The following is a 26,247-nucleotide window of genomic DNA, read 5'->3' as shown; positions in this document are numbered from 1 at the left end:
AAATCGCAGAAAGGAATTCTTCTGCTTAATTCTTGCAGTCTGTCAGCTTCACCTTGTGGAGTGGGTGCAGAAAGGCAGGCAAGAGGCGAGGTGGGCTTTATCCAGTTCTTACCATCGGTCCCAAACAGCCTGTCTAGCCCTGCATTCTGTTTCCTTTAGTTGTTAAGCCGATGCTTCCGAGAGAGCCTGTAGGAACACAACTTGTCCTGCAACTGGGAGTAGCTTGCTGCCTTTGATACTGGAGGTAATATATAAGCATCATGACTAGTAGCCATTTATCAGATCTCTCCTACATGTATTTATCCAGTTCCCCTTTAATTTAAACTAGTGACAGTCACCATCTCGTAGCTGTGAATTTCATTACAGGCATACCAAAATGAAGGTCTAGCAGGCTTGCAATGTTGAACATGCTGCTTTCCTGTAGTGAGACATGGGCAACTTATCTCTCGCTTGGACTACTGCAATGTGCTCTATGTGGGGCTACCTTTGAAGGTGACCCAGAAACTACAACTAATCCAGAACGCGGCAGTTGGACTGGTGACTGGGAGCGGCTACCAAGACCACATAACACCGGTCTTGAAAGACCTACCCTGGCTCCCAGTATGTTTCTAAGCACAATTCAAAGTGTTGTGCTGACCTTTAAAGCCCTAAACTGCCTCGGTCCAGTATACCTGAAGGAGCATCTCCACCCCCGTTATTCTGCCCGGACACTGAGGTCCAGTGCCGAGGGCCTTCTGGTGGTTCCCTCACTGCGAGAAGCCAAGTTACAGGGAACCAGGCAGAGGGCCTTCTTGGTAGTGGCGCCCGCCCTGTGGAACACCCTCCCACAAGATGTCAAAGAGAAAAACAACTACCAGACTTTTAGAAGACCTCTGAAGGCAGCCCTGTTTAGGGAAGCCTTTAATGTTTAATAGATTATTGTATTTTAATATTCTGTTGGAAGCCGTCCAGAGTGGCTGGGGAAACCCAGCCAGATGGGCAGGGTATAAATAAATTATTTTTATTTATTTATTTATTTATTTATTTATTTATTTATTTATTTATAACTTACATCCGCCAGGAGTGATGACACACTCACTGAGTCAGGAACATTTTGGGCATCACATGGCAAGCCAGAGTCTCAAAGAAAGATGTGCTCGCCCAAGCCCACATTACCGCCTTGTTTGCACTCCTCACTCAGTGGTGTCAACGTTGGCTTGGGTCATGTCCATAGTATGGAAGATGTCAGGACCCCCAAGGATTTGCTATATGGGGACTAGACCTCTTGGCAGACCAACTCTGCGTTACAAAGATTTCTGCAGATGTGACACGAAAGCTGGCAACATTAACCCTGGCAGCTGGGGATCCCTTGCAGACGAACACAGCCCCTGGTTGTGCAGCAGTGAGCAGCGGAAGAATGACCAGTGGGAGGAGTTCAGAGAGAAGGCATCTGCATTGGCACAACCAGATACCTTCAACTGAGACCAGGGGAAAGAGACGGCGGAAGAAGACTGGAAGAAATTTAAGATTTATCTTAAGAGATATTGTAAAATTAACGAGTGTTAAACTGTTGCACCTACAGAAGGGATTACAGCTGTAAAGATTAGTTTAAAGGAAAAGAAAGGATTAAAATTAGTTTAAATTAAGGGTGAGGATTTGCGGAACTAAATATTTGAAATTGGAATGCAGAAAGGGGAGGTATGAGGAGGTCGACGAAGTAAGTTTTAAGAGAATAAGGATTCGAAATTATATTTGTTGTTGTTGTGTGTGTTTGTTTGTATTGTGTCTGATTTTATAATTTGTGAAAACTTAATAAATATCTTTAAAAAAACAACCAGATACCTTCAACTGCCCCTTCTGCAACAAAACATGTCTCTCCCATATCGGTCTCTACAGCCACAGCAGGTGCTGTAACTCTGCAAAGGTCTGACTTCAGTCCTGAAGGCACACTCTTCTGTTGTCTCCTGAGACAGATGCCAGCCAGAAGCCCATCATTTTGACTCTCCTGCCTGTCAGCAGTCCTTTGAGGACGCTGTGCTTGAAAATTGAGAGGGAGAACAACTTTCTACAGTATCTCCTTTCTCCACACTGCATATTTTTTTAAATAAACTTTCATTATGTCCCCCAAACACAGCCTCCTCAGTTGCTGCATGCCAAATCTGGGCATCATTCCTGCAAAAATTCTCATGACTGCTAAGTGGAGTGCTGATAATATGGCTGTGGTGTGTGCAATGTTTGGCCACATCCCAGAGCAGCTAAGTGGGCCAGAGTGCATATCACTGGGTCTTTGTGTAGGTTAGTTTATTTGCTTTTTATTACAGAGGGAACCATGTGGCCCAGTTCACGTTTACCAGAACAGTGGTGGTGGTCGCTTTCCTATGACTGGATCCCAGTTGGTATCGATGCCATCTGAATTATGTGAAATGGGTACACTTTTCATATCAGCCGAGCTTTTTTTGGGGAGCATCAGTGGAAAGCATGGACTTTCCATAATGTCCATCCCAGGAAAGAAGTTTGTGTGCTGTAGGGTTTTGCCATGGAAAAGTGTTAACTCTGCCACACCAGTGGTATGAATGAAGCTTGTGCAATGGCTGAGATATGGAGTTTTCTCCATGCTGCCACAAATTGCCCATTTGTGTGCCCCTCTGGAGTCAGGAAACCTTGGGCACATAGACGGAGTCCATAACATGGATTTCCTACAACAGAATTGCGCCTCTGAACAACCGGCAGAGAAAGGCACCACATTGTGGGCTCCTTCAATGCTGGTGTGTTCATCCCTTGCACTTTGGGTAATGTTTGTGGTAGGCAAGTCTCTCCCCACACCACCCAGGTGTTCTGCGAGGGGTGTTGCTGGCATGAAAATGATCCACTAAGTATATATGAACTGAGACAAGTGTGGATTTGCCCTGCAGATTTTCTGTGGCCGAGTCGAAATTATACAGTCGCACTTGGAGATACCTGGGGTTGCTTGCAAAAGTAAAGGAAAAAGTGTTGTGCCTGTTTGAACAAGTCCTCTTAATAATAATAATAATAATAATAATAATAATAATAATAATAATATCAACTAATTAATTATATGCCACCTTTTTAGGTGGCAGGACTCAGAGCCAGTTACAGATTAAAATATGAACTAAAAATATAGGGGGGGGGGACTTAAAATAAGTAAACACTGATAGTTTTATTTCTATCTGTTAAAACCATACAAATTACTTCTCCGCCCAGTTGCTTCTGTGTGTCTCCTTCAGTCTCCACGGTGGGTTTTCTCCGCTTCCCCGTCTGCCCCCCCCCCCCAGCATTTCCCCCTCCTCACACTTTTCTCTGCGGATTCCCTGCCCCACCCGGATCTAGCCTGCAGATCTACCCTTGCGGACGGCCGCATCGCACCAGCCCCTCGGGAAGAAACCCACAAGCGCCGGCCCAAGCAGCAAGCGGACGGGGAGCCCGGGGTGGGTCGCCGGTGCGACAGCCCCTTCGAGCTGCACGGTCGGAGGTGATGCCATCTGGGCACGCTTTGCCCTGGGCGGCCCCGTCCGTCCCGCTTGGGCTTCGGCCATGCGGTGCGACGGCGATCGCCGCCGTTCTCCGAGGGCAGCTTGGATCCGCCCACTGGGCGCTGCTGCCTCTGCAACTGTGGGTGGGCTGCAGCGGGGCTGGCGGGCGGCGGAGGGATGGCCCTGAGTCCTGCGACCGCCCTCCTCTCCTCCTCCTCCTCCTCCCCGGCCCAGGACGGCGGGCCACCCTCCCGCCTCGCAGGGAGCCTGGGAAGGAACCGGGCGCCCCTCGGGACGCCAGCGGAAGTGGCTTCCCCTCGCCCGCTCCTCGGGGCGGCTAGAAGCCCGAAAAAGAGGCCTGGCCGACCCTCCAGGCTGGGCGGGCTCCGGGCTGAGTCCGACGGGGCGGGCGGGCGGCCCTCCTCTCTCCTCTCCGCCTCCCCCGAGTCGCGGCCGCCGGAGCAGCTCAGGGCTCGGCAGGCATCCGAGGAATTCGCTCCCGCCGAGCGCGGCGCGGGGTCCGGGCGAGGCGGGGCGAGGGGGCCGGAGGAAGAGGGGGGAGGACGCCGCCGCCCCGTCGAGTGATGGCCCAGCCTCTGCTGCGGAAAACTTTCTCCCGCCTGCGGGGCAAGGAGCGCCTGGGGCGCAAAAAGGCGGCGCAGCGCAAAGAGCCAGGTAACGGGCACCCCGGGGAGACGGGGTAGGGGTGGGCTGGGTGCGCGCCCCGCCAAGGAGCCCACCCCACCCTGCGCGGGCGAGAGGCGGGGGGTCCGCTGGAGGGCTGGGGCCAGAAGGCATCTCCGGCATTTCCTCTGCCGTTGCTGCTAAAATAGGCAAAAGGAAGCGAGGGGAAGGAGCTGCCAAGGATGGATGGATGGGCGGCGGATCCCGTCTTTCCTTGGAGGGGGCTCTTTCCTCTCCAGGTGGAGGGACACTTCTGCCGGAATCTCCCCCACCTACCCAAAAACAGGTCACAGATCCCTCCAGATCCCACCTTGACAGGCCCTGATCAGAGTTTGGCCCCCCATGTCACAAACTTGCCCGCCAACTTCTCAGTCGCCTCAGCAGTGCCAGAGCCAGCCCAAGGCATTTTGCCACCTGAGTCTAAGGGCAAGGGGGTCCCCAGGAGGGGGTGCCAGGAAACCAGGAATTATGTTCACATGTGGTGGGGGTGTAAAATGTCCTTTTTTTTTTTTTTGCAAAGGGTGTTTAAGCAGGTATCAGAAATTGCTGGGTTAAATCTGACTGGAAGTCCCGAGGTAGCATTATTATCAATTTACGAAGGTTATGAAGGACTTGCTGGCAAATTTATTGACAGCTGCAGGAGTTCTTCTAGCTAGGAAGTGGAAGGGGCAAGGTGAATATAAAATGGAAGAATGGTATAAAGAGGTGTGGGATATAGCTATTAATGATAAATTAAGCTGTGCAATTAAGGTAAGACGGGGAATATGCCGGAGAAATGATTTTGAGGAAGGTGTTTGTAGAATTTGTACTGTTAAAACGGAAAGGGGCTAAACCATCCCAAGAGGAGTTGAAATTTTGGGAGGCTGGATAGTTACCATGGAATGGTCTCGGGGGTGGGGTGCACATTCATATTCTTATTTATTTATGATTATTACTTTGTCAAAATAAACATAAAACTATATGGGGGGAAAAGATGGTCCCCTCCTTGCTTCCATGTTCTGAAGGTGACTGGGCTGAGAGATGATTCCATCTTCAGCACAGGCCACAGGACGGCGGTAGCACCCCTAGCACGCCCCTGAGGGCTGCTGGCTGGTTTAGTGGGTGCCCGGCTTGTGTGTCCCTCAGCAACTGCTGCCTGAGGTGCTTGGCTCCCTCTACCCAGTGGTCCTGCTGGCCTTGAGTAGCACATGCCATGAGTAAAGTGGAGGGGCTGGCCCAAGGTGGCAGCTTAGAGGGCAGGGGCTGGGGAGGCAGAAAACGGGCAGGCAGGCGAGTCATGCAAGGGCCAGGCAGCCTGGGGGATACAAGAAGTGCTTTGTCCCTGAAGTATCGTGTCTTTAGCCCAAGGACAGAGTTGTGCAGCCCCAATCCAGGTGAGCATGTGGCAGACAGGGAGCGGATGGTGCATGCAACTGCTGGTCACCTGATGGACACAAGAGCACCACTTGATGCCAATCTAGCTGGGCCATGGTGTAGTTTTGTCACCACAAATGGCTTTTTTTCACACACTGTTTTTGTGGCTGCCTGGCAGAAGCATAATCCTGCACATGGCAGTCGATGCGCCCACGGCTGTGTGAAACGTACCATTCAAGCCCTGGAGATGTCAGCTGCTGTTTCCTTTAATTGGCTTTCTAGGCAAACCATACAACCTCCATTTAGTATCCCTACAACATTCAGTCCCACGGGCTCAAAATTCTGGGAGATCTGAGTTCACCTCGGCTCTTTCTGGAAAAGCCCGTGGGGGAAGCCGCACCTTCTCAGCCTCAGTTCTCCTCCTGTAAAATGAGAACAACAATCAAACTTGCAGGGCTGAGATGCAAAGGCATTTTCAGTGGTGGTTTCAGAGCATGCTTGGTCCTGCTGTCTGCTAGCCTTTCAGTGCCAGGCAAAGATCTTACCCAGGCACTGGGAATCTCTTTCTGAAGATCTTGTAATAGTTGCCGATTTATCCCTTCCCCTTTAAGTTAATTGCTGTTTCTAACTTCGTACTGTAGTTTTATGTTTTTATTGTTTTATTTTATGACTGTAAACCTCCCTGAAAATTCTAATGGAACGGAGGGGCTGGATAATAACTGTTTTTTTAAAAAAAACCACACACCCTATAATAACCATTTTTAATTTTTTTTTTAAAAAAGGTAGGTTTCCTGGAATCTTTCCCTCGGGTTGTTGATTATGTGGCATAGTATAGTGCCTCCTTCTTACTCCTGGTTGTGCATCTGAGTTTGTCTTTCAGTGGCAGGTAAAAACTCTGGGGGAAAAGAAGTATTCAGATATAAGGTTATATGAAATGAAATAAGGTTCTCTAATGCATCTCCTGGGAGCAACGCGTCCCAAAGCAGCACCTGGGTAGCTCATTTGGTCAGAGAATGATGCTAATAACACCAAGGTTGCAGGTTTGATCCCTGTATGGGACAGCTTCATATTCCTGGATTGCAGGGGTTGGGTGAGGTGAGCCTCAGGGCACCTTCTAATTCTATGAGTCTTGTGTTCTGTGATCGTTTGCTGCTCCTTCCACGTCCCCCTCTGCTCCCCAGCTGCCTTCTCTGTGGCTTGTATGTTCGTTCTTGGGCTGCTCCCTGATCAATGGGGCTCTTCGTGTGCTGAGTTACTCGTGGACCTACAAAGGGAGCTCTGTGTCTTGGCCGGGGAGGGGACTGCGCAGTAAACAACAGGAAATCCAACTTGGCACCGGGTCTGAGCAGCTGGGAGATGGGAGGGACCTCCTGGCCTCAGCTGCATTGCAGGCCTAGGCTGCATGTCTTCAGGCCAAGCCCGGGTAGGAATGGGCTTGAACCCCTCCAGGACCCTTTCCCCCATCACCTTTCCTCTGCCCCCCACCCCCAATTGGTCCTCACCCAAGGCTCCTGTGGGTTGCTTCTATTCAGAGCATGGATGCAGTACTCCGAAATCTGCTTGTGCCTGCTGATTTCTTCTGCTGGGGGCTCCTTTGTGGTCTGGATGGTTTCAGAAGTTTTCTCCAGAGTTTAAACAGAAGCCCTCAAGGCTCAGTGAACTCATCCCTAGGAACATTCGTGCATATTAGCCAGATTGCCTCAGCAGCCCTGAATCCCTTCATAGTATCAGTCTGTGGAGAAAGGCTGAGTGCTGGAAGGGAACAGAGTACAGTGGTACCTTGGTTCTCAAACTTAATCTGTTCCGGAAGGCCGTTCCAAAACCAAAGTGTTCCAAAACCAAGGCACACTTTCCCATAGAAAGTCATGCAAAACCGATTAATCCGTTCCAGACTTTTAAAAACTACCCCCAAAACAGCAATTTAACATGAACTTTACTATCTAACGAGACCACTGATCCATAAAATGAAAGCAATAATCAATGTACTGTACTATAAAATAAATAAGGCAGTATTGTAGATGATTAAAATTTAAAAAAATTCTTACCTGCACTGATGATAGCCATTGTTTGGATGGGGGGCTTTTATCCATTTCCGCAGTCACACAATCTATCAATCAGCAGCTGAACTGGGTTCCACACAGTCACAAAAACAAATTAACCAAAAAAGCCTCAAAAACAAAAACGCAGAATAAATAGCAAAAGCACCAAACTCAATCCATTCTGGAAGTCTGTTTGACTTCTGAAATGTTTGAAAACCAAGGCACAGCTTCTGATTAGTGCAGGAACCCCGGAAACAATAGCCGACAGTCACACCAGACGTTCGGCTTCCGAAAAACGTTCAAAAACCAAGTTTGGGAACCAAGGCGTTTGAGTACCAAGATGTTTGAGAACCAAGGTACCACTGTAGTGGACTTTGAAGAGAGACCCAGAGTTCAGTTGGCACAACCCTTTCTTGTTGGGTTGCTCCAATGTGAGGCTGTTTTCAAGCCTAATTCCTATGTGTCTGTGTGCGCGGAGGGTTTCGCAGTACATGGGGAGAGGTTGACCCTCCCCACATCTGCTTCAGCGCCCTGAAAATGCCCCCATGTGGCTTCAAAACAGCCTGCCCTATGTCTGCATGGGGGATAGCCTGAAAAGGGGAGATGAGGAGACCCCGTCTGTTGCACCTGGTCCACGGGCCAGCTGTTCTGCTCCATCCCAAACAGGATAGCTGGCACCTAAAGCTTCCCTAAGAGCTTCCTGTGCCAAGTCTCTGTTCCCTTCCAGTTGCGAACCGCCTTATTGTTCAGCAAGGCCTTGCCTAATGTTTAATGCAACAACTTCAGTGTGCTCTGAACTCGAGCGTTACAACCAGGCACAAACACAACATGCTGGTTTCTGTTCCCCACAGATTCTCCTTCCGAGGCTCCATCAGCTTTGGAGTCCCCCACGGAGTGTGGGCTTCTCCCGCCGGGTGCTAGACATGCCAAAGGGGCCACCGTCACTGTGTCGAGGAAGCAAACCTGGGCCAAGTTTGCTTGGAGCAGCCAGGAAGACCCTCGCAGCAGGAAGCTGAGCTCCCCAAATGCTGCACAGACACCTGCTGACCTCAGCGAAACGCTGTCCCCAGAAACCCATCCCCACATTGGCTCAGCGGCAACTGGGCCCAAGGAAGCCGCTGAACCATTGGTCGGCCCAGCAGAGACCCGCACCTCCAGCCTCGGCACCAAGTGCAGCAGCCAGGGGGCTTACCTGCAGAGCCTGGAGAGAAGCAGCCGACACTGGGTGCTCTCCTCAGGGAAGACCCAGGGGGCAGAAGAGCCGGCGGCCGGGTCCAGTACGGAGCAGGAGCCCAGCACTCTCTGCAGCAGTGAAGGGGATATCTGGTACAATCCCATTCCGGAAGATGAGGACCTGCAGCTCCCCGACCGCGACAAGAGGTGGGGCAATGGCGCTGAGAACAGGAGCAGGAAGGGGAAGCCAAGGGAGGCCAAGGCTGCAGGCGAAGGTCTCCACCTGGCCGACTCGCAGCAGGCAGGTGGCGATGGTGTGCGGACTTCGCCGAGCCATGCAAGGCCAGCAAAGCAAGCGGAGGAGCCGAGCAGCAGCCACCAGTCCCGGGCCTTTGGTGAGAGATCATTTTTCTAAGACAATCCCCACGTTTTTACCATAGGGGTGGGAGAGCTGTGGCCGGATGTTGTCAGGTTCCAGCCCCTCGTCGGAGCCTGCAAGCATTGGCTGATGGTCAGGGATGATGGGAGTTGTAGTCTAGCAACCTGTGGAGGACCATTGTGGCGGGAATGTAAACAGTGTTTCCATGCGCTCTGATTTCCGTCACAGTGTTCCATTGCACCAGAAGCAGTTTAGTCATGCTGGCCACATGACCTGGAAAGCTGTCTGTGGACAAACGCCGGCTACCTCAGCCTGAAAGCGAGATAAGCGCCGCAACCCCATAGTCACCTTTGACTGGACTTAACCATCCAGGGGTCCTTTACCTTTTACCTTTTTCGTTAACTGATGTGGTTAAACAATTATTTAAAAAAGAAACTCAGACTGAGTTTTAGCACACATGAAAAACTTAAATCCTTATTTCCTGATGAATAGCCTTTGGACCATAATGTAATTCAAACAGAAAACTATCTTTAGAAATGTTTTTCCTCCAAAAACATTTTATTTTAAAAATCCTATTTAAATAAAAAAACCCAACATATATATATATTAAAAATCATTGATTTTTATCCACCCTGGGCTTCACCCATTGCCTCCCCCACCACTCTCCTGGCCCCATGGCCTCCCAGCCCCATTCTAGTGGCATTTCTCCTTTCTCATCATCTGGGTCAAATTAACTGCCCCTCTGGCACAGCTGTCCCAGGGCAGCAAGCCAGCGTCGCCTTGGGGCGTCATGTGACTTTCATTCCTCTGACGTTGCGCGTATCCCACATCGGGGTTTTGACATGGAACTGCTCTTGGATAATAATAATAATAATAATAATAATAATAATAATAATAATAATATTATTATTTATATCCCGCCCATCTGGCCGGGTTTCCCCAGCCACTCTGGGCAGCTTCCAACAGAACACTAAAATACAATAACCTATTAAACATTAAAAGCTTCCCTAAACAGGGCTGCCTTCAGATGGTTGAACCACTTGCCCTGGTTTAACAGGAAGGCTTTGCTGCTCAGCCCTTCTGCCCTTTCCCAGCCTTCCTTTCGGCTTGATGTCTCATTGCCAGGGAGCTGCCCTTCTACCCTCGTCTTCCCCACAGTCCCAGCCTGGCAGCTGCCAGTTCGCATCTTACAGCACCCATTGCACTACAGGCCAACTCAGTCTAAAGCAGATTTTAATAGGCTGCTTTATTGTCCGTTTAGATCGGTGGCTCACAGAGTGCCTGGCACTGCCTCCTGCGAGGTGGGAGGGGTTAATTGGGGGGCACTAAGAAGCGCGGGGGGGGGGGCACTGGAGGTGTAGATGACTATCAGACTTTGAAAAGCTGGTACCACTGGGTCAGGTTCCTTCAGTTCTGCTGAATTAATTCATTTTGATCGTATTTTGAACAAATGTGCAATTTGTTGTTGCTGTTGTATTGTGTTGCTGTATTCCATAGTGGATTGTGCATTCAGACCTCTCTTCTGAATAAGGCTTCTTGTGGGGTGGCAGAGGGGGCCCTGGGGACGAGTTTATGGATCGGAGGGGGCGGTGGCTCAAAAAAGTTTGGGAGTCTCTAGTTTGGATTACAGTGGTGCCTTGGTTCTCAAACTTAATCCCGCAAGTCCATTCCAAAACCAAACCGTTCCAAAACAACCAAGGCTCTCTTTTCCATAGAAAGTCATGCAAAATGGATTAATCTGTTCCAGACTTTTAAAAACAACCCCTAAAAGAGCAATTTAAAATGAATTATTACTGTCTAATGAGACCATTGATCCATAAAATGAAAGCAATAAGCAATGTACTGTACTATAAAAGAAATAAGACAGTATTGTAGATGATAAAAATTAAAATTAATTTTTTCCCTTTACCTGTACTGATGATAGTCATTGTTTAGATGGGGGGCTTTTATCTATCTATCTATCTATCTATCTATCTATCTATCTATCTATCTGTGGCTGAACTGGATTCCATACAGTCACAAAAACAAATTAACTGAAAAAGCCTCAAAAACAAAAATGCAAAATAAATAGCAAAAACAAAAGCGCCAAACTTAATTCATTTCAGAAGTCCGTTTGACTTCCGAAATGTTTGAAAACCAAGACGCAGCTTCTGGTTGGTGCAGGTGCCCCGGAAACAATAGCCAACAGCCACATTGGACGTTCAGCTTCCGAAAAATATTCAAAAACCGGAACACTTACTTCTGGGTTTTTGGTGTTTGGGAACCAAGGCGTTTGAGTACCAAGGCACCACTGCATTTGTGCATTTCTTTGACTGAATCTTTATTGAGAAGCTGCTGATACACCTGTCAATAATAACCATCGCCTGTGAAAATGGTCCTGCGGTCCTGAATTGTGGGTTCTCTAGTGCGTGTTTTGTTTGGCTTTGGCATATTCTTCTTTGCAGTGCCGTTGTAACGGAGACTTTGCCCACGTTGTGCCCTCCAGGGGTCTTGGACTACGGCTTCCACCAGCCCCAGTCAGAACAGCACCCCAGAGCCCAGCTGCCACTCTTTTCCCCGCCTCGGGGGTGATACCCACTGGGTGAGTGGCACTTGGTTTGACCTATCTTATACAGTTTCTCTCCGCAGGGAAAGCGGCAGTCGCTAGTGTGGAGCCTGAGGAGAGGGCCGCGGGCGCCGTGTCAGCGGCCCAAAGCCCCAGTGCCCCCAAGAAGGGCCACTCTCTCTCCAAGGCCAAGTCCCCGGGCCCCGTGCGCAGCCTCTCGATGAAGATGAAGAAGCTTCCGGAACTGAGGCGGAAGCTGAGCCTGCGCAGTTCCCGGACCAGAGAGCCGGATGGAGGCCCCTCTCCCAAGGAGTCGGGCAACGTCATCAGCCGCTACCACCTTGACAGCAGCGTGGCTTCCCGGCAGACCCTGGCGCGGGCCAAGGCCGCCAGCAAAGGGGGCTACCTGAGCGACGGCGACTCCCCAGACCTCCTGGCGAAGCCTGAGGCCTGCCTGGGTCTCGAAGGGGGGTCCTTCCGACCGTACAGCTTTGCCGAGCAGCCCGGCTGCCTCCAGCACCTGTCCGGCCTGGTCAGCATCCACCTTCTGGGGGTGCAGGACTTCAGACCCCCCAAGGCTGAAGCGAAGGAGGTCTTCTGTGTCCTACAGGTGGACTCGGTCAACAAGGCCCGCACGGCCCTGCTGCCTTGCCAAGCAGCCTTCCTCAGTCTCAACCATTCCTTCCAGCTGGAGCTTGAGGATGCCCATCTCTTCAAAGTCGTGGTCTTCTCGTGCGACCCTGCGGCGGGCAAGAACCGAGTCTGCTGCCACGGCTCCATCCTTCTGCCCCATGTTTTCCAAGGTGATTTATTATCTTCTCCCACCCCCCACCATGGAGTTTATAACCCAGCCTTTTTTCTCCAAGGAGCTCAAAGTGGCTTGTGTGGTTCTTCCCTCTCCTTATTTAATTCCCACAACTATCCTGTGAGGTAGGTCAGGCAGAGAGGAAGTGACTTTTATTATTATTATTACACTTTCCTCCAGGTATGTCGAATAACTTACAAAAAAATAATATAAAAAAATTCCTTCCAGTAGCACCTTAAAGACCAACTAAGTAAGTTCTTGGTATGAGCTTTCGTGTGCATGCACACTTCTTCAGATACACTGAAACAGAAGTTGCCAGATCCTTCTATATAGTGAGAAGGTGGGGAGGGGTATTACTCAGAAGGGTGGTGGGAATGGGAGATTGGCAGATAGCTGAGATGAGCCTGTTGACGACTCTAAACGACTGTAATAGGTCTTACAGGGAAAGGCAAGGGGTGAGAAGGTGAGAAATGGCTTAGTCATGTATAATGAGATAAGAATCCAATGTCTCTGTTCAGACCAGGTCTCTCCATGGTTTTAAGTTTGGTAATGAGTTGCAATTCAGCAGCTTCTCTTTCCAGTCTATTTCTGAAATTCCTTTGTAGTAAAACAGCTACTTTGAGATCTTGTATAGAATGTCCTGGGAGATTGAAGTGTTCTCCTACTGGTTTCTCTGTTTTGTGATTCTTGATGTCAGATTTATGTCCGTTTATTCTTTGGCGTAAGGTTTGGCCTGGCAACTTCTGTTTCAGTGTATCTGAAGAAGTGTGCATGCACACGAAAGCTCATACCAAGAACTAACTTAGTTGGTCTTTAAGGTGCTACTGGAAGGGATTTTTTTATTTTGACTATGGCAGACCAACACAGCTACCTATCTGTAACTTAAAAAAATAATAATCATTAAGTCGAAAATCTAACTATAACATACTGGGAGGCAGTGACTCTTCCAGGTTTCCCCAGTGAGTTTCACAGCTGGGGGGGGGGGTCCAAACCTTGGTCTCCCATGTCTAGCATTCTAACCACTACATCACAATGGTTCTTTCTGTTTAGGGAAGTCTTTATGTTTGATGTTTTATCATGTTTTTAATATTCTGTTGGGAGCTGCCCAGAGTGGCTGAGGAAACCCGGCCTGATGGGCAGGTATAAATAAATAAATTATTTTTATTATTATTAAGCAGCAGGTGGATAAGTCTGTTTCTAGGGGGACAAGCAGAGAGGTTTGAGGGAAGTAAAGGTACTATTATTATTATTATTATTACTACTACTATTATTAATACATTACAGTGGTACCTTGGGTTACATACGCTTCAGGTTACAGATGCTTCAGGTTACAGACTCCGCTAACCCAGAAATAGTACCTCGGGTTAAGATCTTTGCTTCAGGATGAGAGCAGAAATTGTGCTCCGGCGGCGTGGCGGCAACGGGAGGCCCCATTAGCTAAAGTGGTGCTTCAGGTTAAGAACAGTTTCAGGTTAAGAACAGACCTCCGGAATGAATTAAGTACTTAACCCAAGGTACCACTGTATTATTACTTGCACCTCCCTGGGCATTGATATACTACAGTACAGAATCCTCATCAAAGGCCATCAAAACAATTCCTGCAAATAACTCTCCATTGTATTTTCAACAGTGACAGCATACCCCCCCCAAAAAAAACCAGGACAATAAGAAAATAACAAAACAGAAAATGAAAATTCAGGGCTAGATTGAAGAGGAATGGTGGGGATTGCGTCCCTGTCTCCTGAACCTTCCTGGGAACAGGAGGACAGTATAGATTTGCAACCGTGGTTTGCAGAAGGGCATAGTTCAAAGGCTGCAGAGGGGGGAAGCTGGGAAATATTGGGAAAGGAACAGCAGGAAGCAGAAGAAGCAGCACCAGGGGAGAGACAGCTGACAGACTCAGTGTCTTTGGAAAGCATTCCTGACCCCCCTTCTCCCAGGACCAGGCGTGCATTGAGAGTAGTAGAACAAAAAGCTCAGAGGCAGAAAGCTTAGATCAGCTTAGACAGAGATGACGTAGAATAGGAGAGACAGAGAGGGTGGGACTTCTAAGAGAAACTGCATTCCTTCGCCTCTTTCTGTGAATATTGAATAATCTACTTGGTAAGAACTCTTCTTGTTTATCTGCTTCTTGGCTGCCACTGTGGGAGGGATAGGATTCCCCAAAGCCTGACATCTTGGCTCTGGGGCTTGGGGAAGAGTGGATTTGAACTGGTGAAGCCAGACCAGGTAATGTGTTCCCCCAGTATGTGGGCTGAGATCCCCTTATTGGCCAGAGGGGATGGATAGCCTGGGTCACAGAAGTAATAATAATAATAATAATAATAATAATAATAATAATTTATACCCCGCCCATCTGGCTGGGTTTCCCCAGCCACTCTGGGCGGCTTCCAACAAAACACTAAAATACAATAACCTATTAAACATTAAAAGCTTCCCTAAACAGGGCTGCCTTCAGATGTCTTCTAAAAGTTTGGTAGTTATTTTTCTCTTTGACATCTGGTGGGAGGGCGTTCCACAGGGCGGGTGCCACTACTGAGAAGGCCCTCTGCCTGGTTCCCTGTAACTTGGCTTCTCGTAGCGAGGGAACCGCCAGAAGACCCTCAGCGCTGGATGTTTGGGCCAAACATGACCAGGCGGGGAGTGGTGGCAGATTCTGTGACAGGAGGGGGGGGGGGTGAGGACAGATCTAGATGTGAGCACAGACCTTGTTTTCTGTCCAAGGTGCTGAAGTGCCTGGACAGGCCTCTTCCATGGTTGTCACTTGACAAAGATGGATGTCCCCGGAGCTGACCTGATAGTGTGGCTTTGTCAAGGGGAAGGGTGTGGAGTGGAGTTGAGGGACCAGGCCATCCTCACAGCATCTCTCTCGGCTGCCCCTCCTTCCAGGTTGCAGGAGCCAACAGCTTGCCATGCAGCTGGAGCCACAGGGCCTCCTCTACATCAAACTCACCTTGGTAGACCAGTGGGATCCAGCCAGCAACCAACAGGAGCCCCAAGTCTTTGGAGTGAAGCTGAGCCAGCTGGTGGAGAGGGAAGGGGCTGCCATCAAAGTGCCATTGCTGATCCAGAAGTGTGTTGCCCAGATTGAGAAGCGGGGATTAAAGGTAAATGCACTCTCTCTATCTCTCTATCTCTCTTTCTCTCCATCCACCCATCTCCACTCGACCTAGGCTCTTCCCAGAAGGCATGGCATGGCTATTAAGGGGGTGAAACCTAATCTTTGCAATTTTTTGTCAGTGAGGAGTCTTAAAAATACATTTTTGGGTGTAAGGAAATCAAATCTGCTATTATTTTTGTGATTGGACAACATTTAACTTAGTAGGTCTACATTTGTTTAAGAAGAAGATAATCTGCCGAAGGATTTTGATTTTACCTTCTGAAAGTGCCAGGTAATGTAAAATACAGTATGATTTATAAATAATACTAATACTAATATAAAATATAACTCCAAGTATTGGGCAATTTTAATGATTTCTGTGTACAGTTGTACCTTGGGAGTGGGGGTGTATAAGATTGTGCATGGAGAAAATGGACAGGGAGGGTTTTTTTCTCCCTCTTTTGTAACACAGTCATACCTTGGAAGTCAAACGGAATCCATTTCAGAAGTCCGTTCAACTTCCAAAACGTTCGGAAACCAAAGTGTGGCTTTTGACTGGCTGCAGGAGCTTCCTGCAGCCATTCGGAAGCTGCAGAAGCCCTGTCTGACGTTCGGCTTCCAAAAATAATTCACAAAGCAGAACAGTCACTTCTGGGTTTGTGGCTTTCAGGAGTCAAAACGCTCAGGAACTAAGCTGTTTGAAATCCAAGGTACGACTGTACTTTGATACACATTTTGTTGACCAGATGAAACTAAACTGATTTAACCAAAATATCTTTTGGATTCCCAAGTCACGTTACAACTTGTTAGCACCCTTCACATTTGGAATTTGAAGGATGAAAAACTCAGCATGCCCCAATGCACTACTGAACCTGCCAGGGAAATGCCTTAAGCCAATGGGTCTCAGGTTTTGGGCCAAACCTCCTCCCTTCCTCCCAGGTTTTCCTGCAGCCAGGTCACCCGGCCTATGGAACAGCCCTCTGGAGAGGGGGCCCTTTTGCCCAAGTGACCGGCTGTGTCCTGCTTGTAGGTTGTGGGCTTGTATCGCTTGTGCGGCTCGGCGGCGGTGAAAAAGGAGTTGCGTGATGCTTTTGAGCGGGACAGCACTGCCGTGGTTCTCTCAGAGGACCTCTATCCAGACATCAATGTCATTACAGGTCAGTGTGCTTGACCCCCAGCTTCGTACTCTTCCCTGTGGACTCTGGCTGCTCCACGGAGTCTTTGGGGACAGGTAGAGACACATCTATGCAGCTGCGCTTCCTGTCTGCTCCTGGCTGGAGATACTGACAGGCACTCCTGGTTTTATACTGCTTCCAAAGTCAATACTGGTCCTTTATCCACAAAATTGCCTTGCTCCCTATTTGCATGCATTTTGACTTATGAGGGGCAGGTGTTTTTGAAGGGACAATGAGGGGGTCCTCCAGGGCATCGCAGTCCTCCGCAGCCCTTAATACTTCTGACCGAACCTCAAGTGCTCAGGGCTGTGTGCATGTGATGTCAGAGAAGTGGCCTGGAGTATGGCGGGGCTTTTCTGAGAAGGCAGAATCTGCCAATTGTTAGGATCATGGGAAGGGGCAGGGGGAGGCAAGCTCCAAATCATAGGCATTGGAAAGGAACTCAGAGGTCATCCAGCCCAGCCCCGAAGTGCAGGATGCAACTGCGTCATCCCTGACTGGTGGCCATCCAGGCTTTGCTTAAATGCCTCGAGCAAAGGGGAGCCCATCTGCCTCCTGCGGCCGTCTGCCCCCCTGTGTCAAGTAACCCTGCCCGTTTTGGACAGTTTCTCCGTTTCTCCGACGGTTTCGCTACCCTGTCATTTCTACCTGCAGGTTCTCCTTCCACTCTCTGGAGCTCCAGAGATGGTGAGGTCTGAGGTGGGGCAAAAATCTCCCCAGCACAGGGAGAAAGCAGAGGGCCAGGAACTGGCAAACCCCGTGGAAATGGGGATGCCTTGAAACTCTCAGTGAAATGCATATATAAAAATAGTTCTAATAAAAATAAATCAAAACCGTATCGTCCTTCTGTTTCAGTCTGGAAGAGCAGCTGTGTAGGTCTGTAGCAATAAAGGGGTCTGGCCTGGCCCCTTTCCTGCCCTCCTGCCTCCCCCCACCCGGGCCTGTGCATCTGTCACCCTCACAGTCCTCCCTCTGTGAAGGAAGCTTTTGCCTGAAAATGTCCCTTATGATGGGATAGGGCAGTTTAAGGTGTGGCAAGAACTACTCAGTACCATGATGACAGGAGCCCTCTCTAGTAAGGACTGAGTATGGGAGGGGACCCGTGGTGATGGTTAAATGGACTGAGGTATTTTCTCCTTTCCTTCTCCCCACTTGTCCCCCCCCCAGGAATCCTGAAAGATTACTTGCGTGAGCTCCCCACACCTCTCATCACTGACCCACTGTACCAAGTGGTCCTGGAAGCCATGTCCAATCGGGCGGCTGGGCAGGAGGCGAAAGAGGCGGCGACGACAGCTCTCCTGGACTGCCTGCCAGAGGCCGAGAAGGTGAGGACCCCCCCCCCCCCCAGGATGGCAGCTCTTCTGAGCCCAAGCCTCTCTGCTTGTGCCAAGGGTGACACACCCAGTAGTAAAAAAAAAAAAGGTAAAGGTAAAGGATCCCTGGACGGTGAAGTCCAGTCAAAGGGTTGTGGCGCTCATCTCGCTTTCAGGCTGAGGGAGCCGGCGTTCGTCCACAGGCAGCTTTCTGGGTCATGTGGCCAGCAGGACTAAACCGCTTCTGGTGCAACGGGACACTGCGACAGAAACCAGAGTGCATGGAAACGCTGTTTACCTTCCCACCACAGCAGTACCTATTTATCAACTTGCACTGGTGTGCTTTCAAAGTGCTAGGTTGGCAGAAGCTGGGGCAGAGCAATGGGAGCTCACTCCATAGTGGGGATTCGAACTGCCGACCTTCCGATCGGCAAGCCCAAGAGGCTCAGTGGTTTAGACCACAGCGCCACCTGCAACCCAGTATACCCAGTAGTGTAGTAGCCTCAACAGGCTGACCACAATGTGGCCCTTGAAAGCATTTTGGACTCCCCATTGAAGGAAACGTAATTTCCTTCCCATCAGAACCAGGCCCATCAAATCCCACCCCTGTTGTTGTCACTGTTCTTGTTTTGAAAAGAAGCATCGTCTTTTTATTATTGTCGTCATTTTTATACAGAATGGTTATTGACATAAGCACATGCAAAATGTAGTAAGAGTAATGAATGTAAAAAAATGCAAATAGAAAAATAAAATGAGAATACAGAGGGGAGGGGAAAACACGGAGACCACTGAGAGTGCAGTGCCACGTACATTTATCACATATAAGAAGGAAAAGGTGAGCCAAATTAGTTCTTGCTAAAGCCTCACCAGATATTTATTGTGGAGCAGGGGGTTTAGTGGGCTATGCAGATGAGTTAACATTGTAGAAAAACGTATACCTAGTCGAATAAAAGTGGTCTGTTAAGGGCTCTCTGTTTTTGTGTCAAGTGTCCTGACAGGGCAACATCCCCTACTTTTGGGAAGGAGGTGTTGGAATTTCCAATGGGAAGCCACTGGCATTCTGGCTAAGCAAGTAGCATAAACTCAAAAGATTTGTGCATGATGGGCAAATGGGTACCAGGCTCCAAGGATCGGAACACCAGAACTAGGTCCTTGTCGTTTGTTTAATAAATGCATGAATCACTCCATTCAAAACAGTTATCTTCCTGCAGCGGCTAGTGCCATTTTGACGAACATCAAATATGGGAGATCTTTCTATATATAGTGGTACCTTGGTTCGCAAACTTAATCCGTTCCGGAAGTCCGTTCCAAAACCAAAGTGTTCCAAAACCAAGGCATGCTTTCCCATAGAAAGTCATGCAAAACGGATTAATCTGTTCCAGACTTTTAAAAACAACCCTTAAAACAACAATTTAGCATGAATTCTACTATTTAATGACACCATGGATCCATAAAATGAAAGATATAATCAATATACTGTACTATAAAATAAGTAAGACAGTATTGTAGATGATAAAATTTAAAATTACATTTTTTTCTTATCTGCACTGATGATAGTCATTGTTTGGATGGGGGGCTTTTATCCATTTCCGCAATCACACAATCAATCAATCCATCAGTAGCTGAACTGGGTTCCACACAGTCACAAAAACAAATTAACCAGAAAAGCCTCAAAAACAAAAACGCAAAATAAATAGCAAAAACAAAAGCACCAAACTTAATCTGTTCCAGAAGCCCATTTGAGTTTCAAAAACCAAGGCGCAGCTTCTGATTGGTGCAGGCACCCCGGAAACAATAGCCAACAGCCGCATCAGACGTTCAGCTTCCAAAAAACGTTCAAAAACCGGAACACTTCCTGGTTTTGGCCATTTGGGGAACCAAGGTACCAGTGTACCTTGCTACACTAAAACCATCCCAGATGAAAAAGAGACAGGCAACTACCCCTTGCAGAACCCTTCACAAAAAGCCGCCTTGACTTCAGGGCTCACCTGAACAGTAGCAAGGAGAGGCATAACCATATATCTCAGGTGAGGGATCTTCTCCACACTGTATCCCTGCAGCTTCAGGACCTCCTTTGCCCTTTCCCCAACTCCTCCCAATTTAAGATCATTCCCTGTTTGGGTATCGGCCTCAGACCAGCGTCTATGAGGTTGGGGGCGGCCGCCAAGACCATATAACACCGGTCTTGAAAGACCTACATTGGCTCCCAGTACGTTTCCGAGCACAATTCAAAGTGTTGGTGCTGACCTTTAAAGCCCTAAACTGCCTTGGTCCAGTATACCTGAAGGAGTGTCTCCACCCCCATCATTCTGCCCGGACGCTGAGGTCCAGCGCCGAGGGCCTTCTCGGTAGTGGCGCCCGCCCTGTGGAACGCCCTTCCAGCAGATGTCAAAGCGATAAACAACTACCTGACATTCAGAAGACATCTTAAGGCAGCCCTGTTCAGGGAAGTTTTTAACGTGTGATATTTTACTGTATTTTTGGTTTTTATGGAAGCCGCCCAGAGTGGCTGGGGAGGCCCAGCCAGATGGGCGGGGTATAAATAATAAATTATTATTATTAATTATTATTATGATGATCTGAAGCAAGCTGCCTCTTCTTCCATTTTCTAGGCCACCCTGACAATGCTGTTGGATCACCTCAGCCAGGTTGCTGCTTTCCATGCCTTCAACCGCATGAATGCCCAGAACCTGGCTGTGTGTTTTGGTCCTGTGTTGCTGAGCCAGGGAGCAGCTGGGACGGGCCCCTGTGGCCCCAGCCACCACCACCGCACCATTGCCAGCACCATGGACTTCAAGCACCACATCGAAGTGTTGCATTACCTGCTGCAGGCCTGGCCAGGTGAGTGCCAAGTGGAGAGGTCAGTGGGCAAGAGAGGGCAGGTGCCCAGGAAGGGGCTGGCTGGCTGGAAGCATGCGGTGCTCTGGGTTTCAGTGACATGGAGGGCCCGGCACCTGCCAGCGCTCACCCTGAAGTAATAATAATTTAATAATAACAATACAGTCATACCTTGGATCTCAAACGCCTTGGCTCCTGAAGAAATCGGCTCCCGGACAATCGAAGCCCAGAAGTGAGTGTTCTGGTTTTCGAACAAATTTCGGAAGCCGAGCGTCCGGCACGGCTTCCGTGGCTTCCAATTGGCTGCAGGAGCTTCCGAACGTTTTGGAAGTCGAACAGGCTTCCCAAACGGATTCCGTTCGACTTCCAAGGCACGACTGTAATGTTATTGTTTATATGTCGCCCATCTGACTGGGCAACCCCAGCCACTCTGAAACATTAGCAGGATTTTAATCTCACTTGTAATATAACCAGTACTATGGACAATATGGATAGATACAAAATATAGATTACTAAATAATATGCAGTTGAAAATGTTGACAATAGGACCCATGGGGGGGATGGGGGGGTCTTGAGATTCAGAGTAATCTCTTTATATGGATGTGTATTTGGCATGGTTATAAATTTATATTTGTGAAATCAAAGAGAAATGATTAATAATAATAATAAGGGTTTGGATTTGATATCCCACTTTATCACTACCCTAAGGAGTCTCAAAGCGGCTAACAATCTCCTTTCCCTTCTTGCCCCACAACAAACACTCTGTGAGGTGAGTGGGGCTGAGAGACTTCAGAGATGTGTGACTAGCCCAAGGTCACCCAGCAGCTGCATGTGGAGGAGTGGGGAATCGAACCTGGTTCACCAGATTACGAGTTCACTGCTCTTAACCACTACACCACACTGGCTCTCTGAAAATAAAAGAAACTGGAATGGCTTCTATAAATCCAAGACTGTCCCTGGAAAATAGGGACACTTGGAGGGCCTATGCTTCAGGCCTTAGTGTACCAGATGCATTGTGTTTTCATAACTTACTTTCCCTTTCCCTTCAGCCCCACGCAGGGCAACCGAAGAGGAGGCCGAGTGCCCCCTGCCCATCAAGCCACCCCAGCGCCACTGCCGCCCTCCCTTGGACCTGCCGCTGCTGCAGACCACCGTCGTGGCCCGGAGCCGCCCTCGAGGCCTGGAAAGCCCTCCCAGCAACCGCTACGCTGGGGACTGGAGTGTGTGTGAGCAGCAGTTTTCGGCGGGGCCCAGGCCAGGCGGCGACACCGACTATGACGAGGTGGCTGGCAGCGAGAGCGACAACGAAGAGGACAACGGAGAGGTGACTCTGCCGCACCACAACCGAGCCGTCTTTGTAGGGGACTTCGCCTTGGTGGAAGACCCCGAGGCTCCCTTCAGCGCGAGGCTCAACCTGAAGGACTTTGATGCCCTCATCTTGGACCTTGAGCGAGAGCTTTCCAAGCAAATCAATGTCTGCCTGTGAGCCGTTCTCTCGGGGCGGAACATTGCGAGGCCTAAGGAAGGGCCGAGTGCGCCTCTGCCAGGCCCTTCGGACAGCCAGGCTATGACCAAGTCAAGCTCAGGCGGTTGATCCTGCCTCCATATCAGTATTCTTTTGGATCACGGTACTTCGAACCAAGTGGTCCGTCTTTCGTATTGTTTTCGTATGTCTTTTCCCAAAGGGAGGTGCTTTCACTGTGACTCTGGCTGTTAACTGCTAACTGTTAACTGCTGTGACTCTGGCTACCAGAGTGCAGTTTGTAGAGCGCTTTCAACCTCCTAAATTCCCACCGTGAAATTTATTGTGCGGGGACAGGAAGGAAGTGTTTCTTGTTCCTGCGTGTCGGCGGTTTCGAGGAAGAGGGGAGCTGACCAAGATGTTGTTTTCTTTGCCCGATAACGTTGAATCGGTAGTATTTAAGTAGCACATTTCCCTCATCATCCAGAGCACTTCAAACAAACCCTCGAAGGTGGGTCAGTATTATTACCCTCCCTTTATTATAGATGGGAGCCAAGTTTGTGAAGCTGTCGCTTGCCAAAGGCAAACTCCTCTGCCAGTTTGTGCCTGAGCTCAGGTCTGAGGGATGCCCTTGGCAAAGTCTCCTCCAGGCCCTCTTGTGGGTGGGCTTATCTGTCAGAGGCAGTGGTCTGGGCAGCCAAGAACTTCCATTTCAATTTCCCACAATGCCCCTGAAGGAGCATGAAACTGGAGCTTTCTGGGAAATTAAAACAAGAATTCGAAGCCACCTGGTTCTGATTGGAGCACTGAAAATATGTTTGGGGTGGGGGGTGGGGCAAAGGCAGGCATCAATGCAGGGGAGAGCAGGGGCATAATTTGGAAGGGTGGGCTGCCAGGGCGATGTCCCTTGGTGCATTTTTTAAGAGGGGGCTGCACGTTTGGCTTCTCATAGCCCCCTGGCAGTCCCAAGATGACCCCAGGGCCGCGTTGGCTGGCCAGGCTCCCCACTATGCAGGAGGGCAGGCAGTGCAGCCCTGCTTGGCTCCGATGGGGTGGGGGGCACTCTGGCAGCATTGGTGGCAAGGGCTAGGCTGGCGCAGCAGGCTCCATTCACCCTCCATGCCTCACCCCCCTGGTGCACCCCAGCTTGCTCCAGGCACCAGCAAACCACGCTATGCTGCTGGGGGACGAGGCTGACCAGTGGGTTCAAGGGGTCTGCCTGCTGAGGCCAGGCCTAACCGTGTTACCCTAATTCTAATTTACGGTTTTTAAAATGGCTCAGCTTTTGTTTTGACTGTGGAACTGGGTGAGCAGTTCATTTTCACTTTCTTCCTGCCTGAAAGTAGGGTTGCCATATTTCAAAAAGTGAAAATCCAGGCAGAAAAGTTATTGAGCTTTTTTTATTTGCAAAATTGGATGCTTTTGAGCTATTTCTGAGCAAAAACGACACTGCCGACATCAGCTGCCGTTCATCCAGATTTTCCAAGACATTTAGCCGATTTCCACCCAGACATTGCTTTGCGGCTACAGTAACCCAGGAAATTCCGGATGTATGGCAATCCTACCTGAAAATGAAAGGCTAAACTCTATGAAATGCCCAAGTCTTGGGGGGGGGGGGTGCAAGGCAGGAAACCCCAAACCCAGTCGGTTCCTCTGCCCTGGGAGACACTAAAAGTGCAAGGGCTGGGATTCCAGTTCCTTCTCTGAAAATTCTTGCAGCGTCGCCTGTGACAGGGACTTCAGTGTGATCCTTCCTCTCACCCTCTCGTTGTGTGATGCTGTGCAGCTGAGATTCCCCCTCCGCTGCCAAAGGCCAGGGCTCAGACCTTTCTATGGCACCATTAGCGCCCCCTGACTCTGCTAAATTTCTGCTAAAATGCAGAAATAGCCTGCTGCCAAGTGGGATGTGAGAAAAGGAGAATTGTGCCACCTTGCCAGAAAAACAAATAACCCTGCCCCCATTTGCATCAGAACATGCCCTTGCAGGATCAGCCCACTATCCCATTTAGGTCAGCATCCTGCCCTCACAGTGGCCAACGAGGACCTGAGTTACAACATCTCTCTCCCTGGCTGCGATTCCCAGCAACTGGCCTGTTGCCTCTGGCGGTGGAACCAGAATGTAACCATCATGGATAGAAGCCATTGATAGCCTCCTGTTGCATTAATTTGTCTAATACCCTTTGAAAACCACCAAGGTGCGTGGGCATCGCTACCTCCTATGGCAACAAGCTCCACACGATTAGCTGTTCACTAGACTTTCTTTGGTCTGTCCCGAATCTTTCAACGGTCAGCTTCGTTGGGTAGCCCAAGCTCCTAGTACAGCTGTACCTTGCATCCCAAACGCCTTGCAAGTTGAACGTTTTGGCTCCTGAATGCCGCAAACCCAGAAGTGATTGTTCCAGTTGGTGAATATTCTTTGGAACCTGAACGTCCAGCACGGCTTCCCATTGGCTGCATGTGCTTCCTGCAGCCAATCAGAAACCGCGCTTCAGTTTCCGAACGTTTTGGAAGGCAAACGGACTTCTGGAGCAGATTCCATTTGACTTCAAAGGTACGACTGTATTGCAAGAGAGGGAGAACACCCCCCCCATCCATTTTCTCCATGCACAATCTTATACAACCCCCCTCCCAAGTTGCAGCCTCGTGGAGGCTTTGCTCATTCTGGTTGCCCTTTTCCTGAACTTTCCCCCAGCTCTACAATATCTTTTCTGAAGCACAGCAACCAGGACTTTTTACACAGTGTTTCAAGTGTGGCTGCACCTTAGGCCTTCTGTAATGGCACGGCGATATTGGCAGTATTATATTCAAGTCCTTTTCCAATAATTCTGCCCCCTCAACATGGGATGTGCCCCTGTGTGACAGGAAGTGTGAGTCTGACTCTACCTGAGCACACCTTTTTCGGAAGCATCTCAGCTTCTGGCGGTCCTTTGCGGCACCGGCTGTTTGGCTAGTTCCTCTCTTTCATAGCAGGCGGAAGTTCTCCAGTGGAGAATGGCCGCCACTCGCTTCATCTTAGTCCGCCATATTGGGCTAGGCCAAGACACTCTCCCCATAGGCCTGGTTAAACCTTTCATCATTCAAGTGGGGCAAGCATGCCATGGGTCAAGGTGTGTCTCAGAGGGCCTAACTACATGTGACTGAGGCAGCCCCAACCTGTGCCCGCCTCCCCACTTGCTGATATGCCAATACAGTTGGCACCACCCTTGCCAGCAGCTGCCACAGAACTGCAGAGGGGTGTGAGAGCAGCTCATGTGCCCCTTTGACCAAATAACGCCAGAAGATACGTGCCAGCAGTATATGTCCCCTGCAATAGATTTTTAGACCCTTAGGGTGCCAGGCCATAATCGAGCGAGAAATCTAAACTCCATTTCACAATCCCCAGAATGCTGAGTGCGTGTGTTGGTTATTTCCACATCCTTTTCGGTTTCCATCATTTCCCCTTAATGCTGCCTTTGCGATGCAGTTTTCAGCTGATAAGAGACCACGTTCTACAACTCGGGAGCGCAAAGCCATAGCCAGCCTAATGAAGAATTGCGGTACGGAAGATGTGGGCGTTTTAAAAAAAATATTTGTATGTCCTTATGGACAATTAAATATCTGTGAATGTACGAGTCTGGCTGTTTTTGTTTACATCCGTGTGGGAGAAGGCATATGGTATTCATGTGCGTATGACGTGTCTTGGGGCCTCGATCCTGTTTGGCGCAACAGTCGTTTTCCGCCATTCCAGCACTTGGCTGAACTAAATATAAAACCACCCAACCTCCACAAAACCCTTAATTCTCTAATAGGGAAGTCCAGTGTTCCTTTCTTAACCCAATTAAAAAGTAAACACACACACACACAAAACACACACAGTGATGTGGTAGAATATACATCGCTGCCACTTCATTGTGCGGATGGTCAAAACATGG

The 26,247-nt window shown here is 49.3% G+C and overlaps 1 protein-coding gene across 1 annotated transcript; it reads left to right on the top strand.

The window, feature by feature from the left end:
• Positions 1 to 3,586: 3,586 nt before the first annotated feature.
• SYDE1 (synapse defective Rho GTPase homolog 1) lies at positions 3,587 to 25,944 on the top strand. Its single transcript, XM_083482953.1, has 8 exons — positions 3,587 to 4,145; positions 8,398 to 9,114; positions 11,727 to 12,446; positions 15,338 to 15,555; positions 16,579 to 16,705; positions 17,891 to 18,048; positions 20,649 to 20,877; positions 21,924 to 25,944. Exons 1-8 carry the CDS (start codon positions 4,055 to 4,057, stop codon positions 22,358 to 22,360), a joined length of 2,697 nt encoding a protein of 898 aa, XP_083339079.1. The 5' UTR covers positions 3,587 to 4,054; the 3' UTR covers positions 22,361 to 25,944.
• Positions 25,945 to 26,247: the final 303 nt, after the last annotated feature.

Source organism: Podarcis liolepis (genome assembly GCF_965112155.1).
Source record: "Podarcis liolepis genome assembly, chromosome: 17".
In the NCBI taxonomy this organism is placed as follows: domain Eukaryota; kingdom Metazoa; phylum Chordata; class Lepidosauria; order Squamata; family Lacertidae; genus Podarcis; species Podarcis liolepis.
The sequence above is the reverse complement of the archived record's forward strand: the minus strand, read 5'-3'. Positions and strand labels throughout refer to the sequence as shown.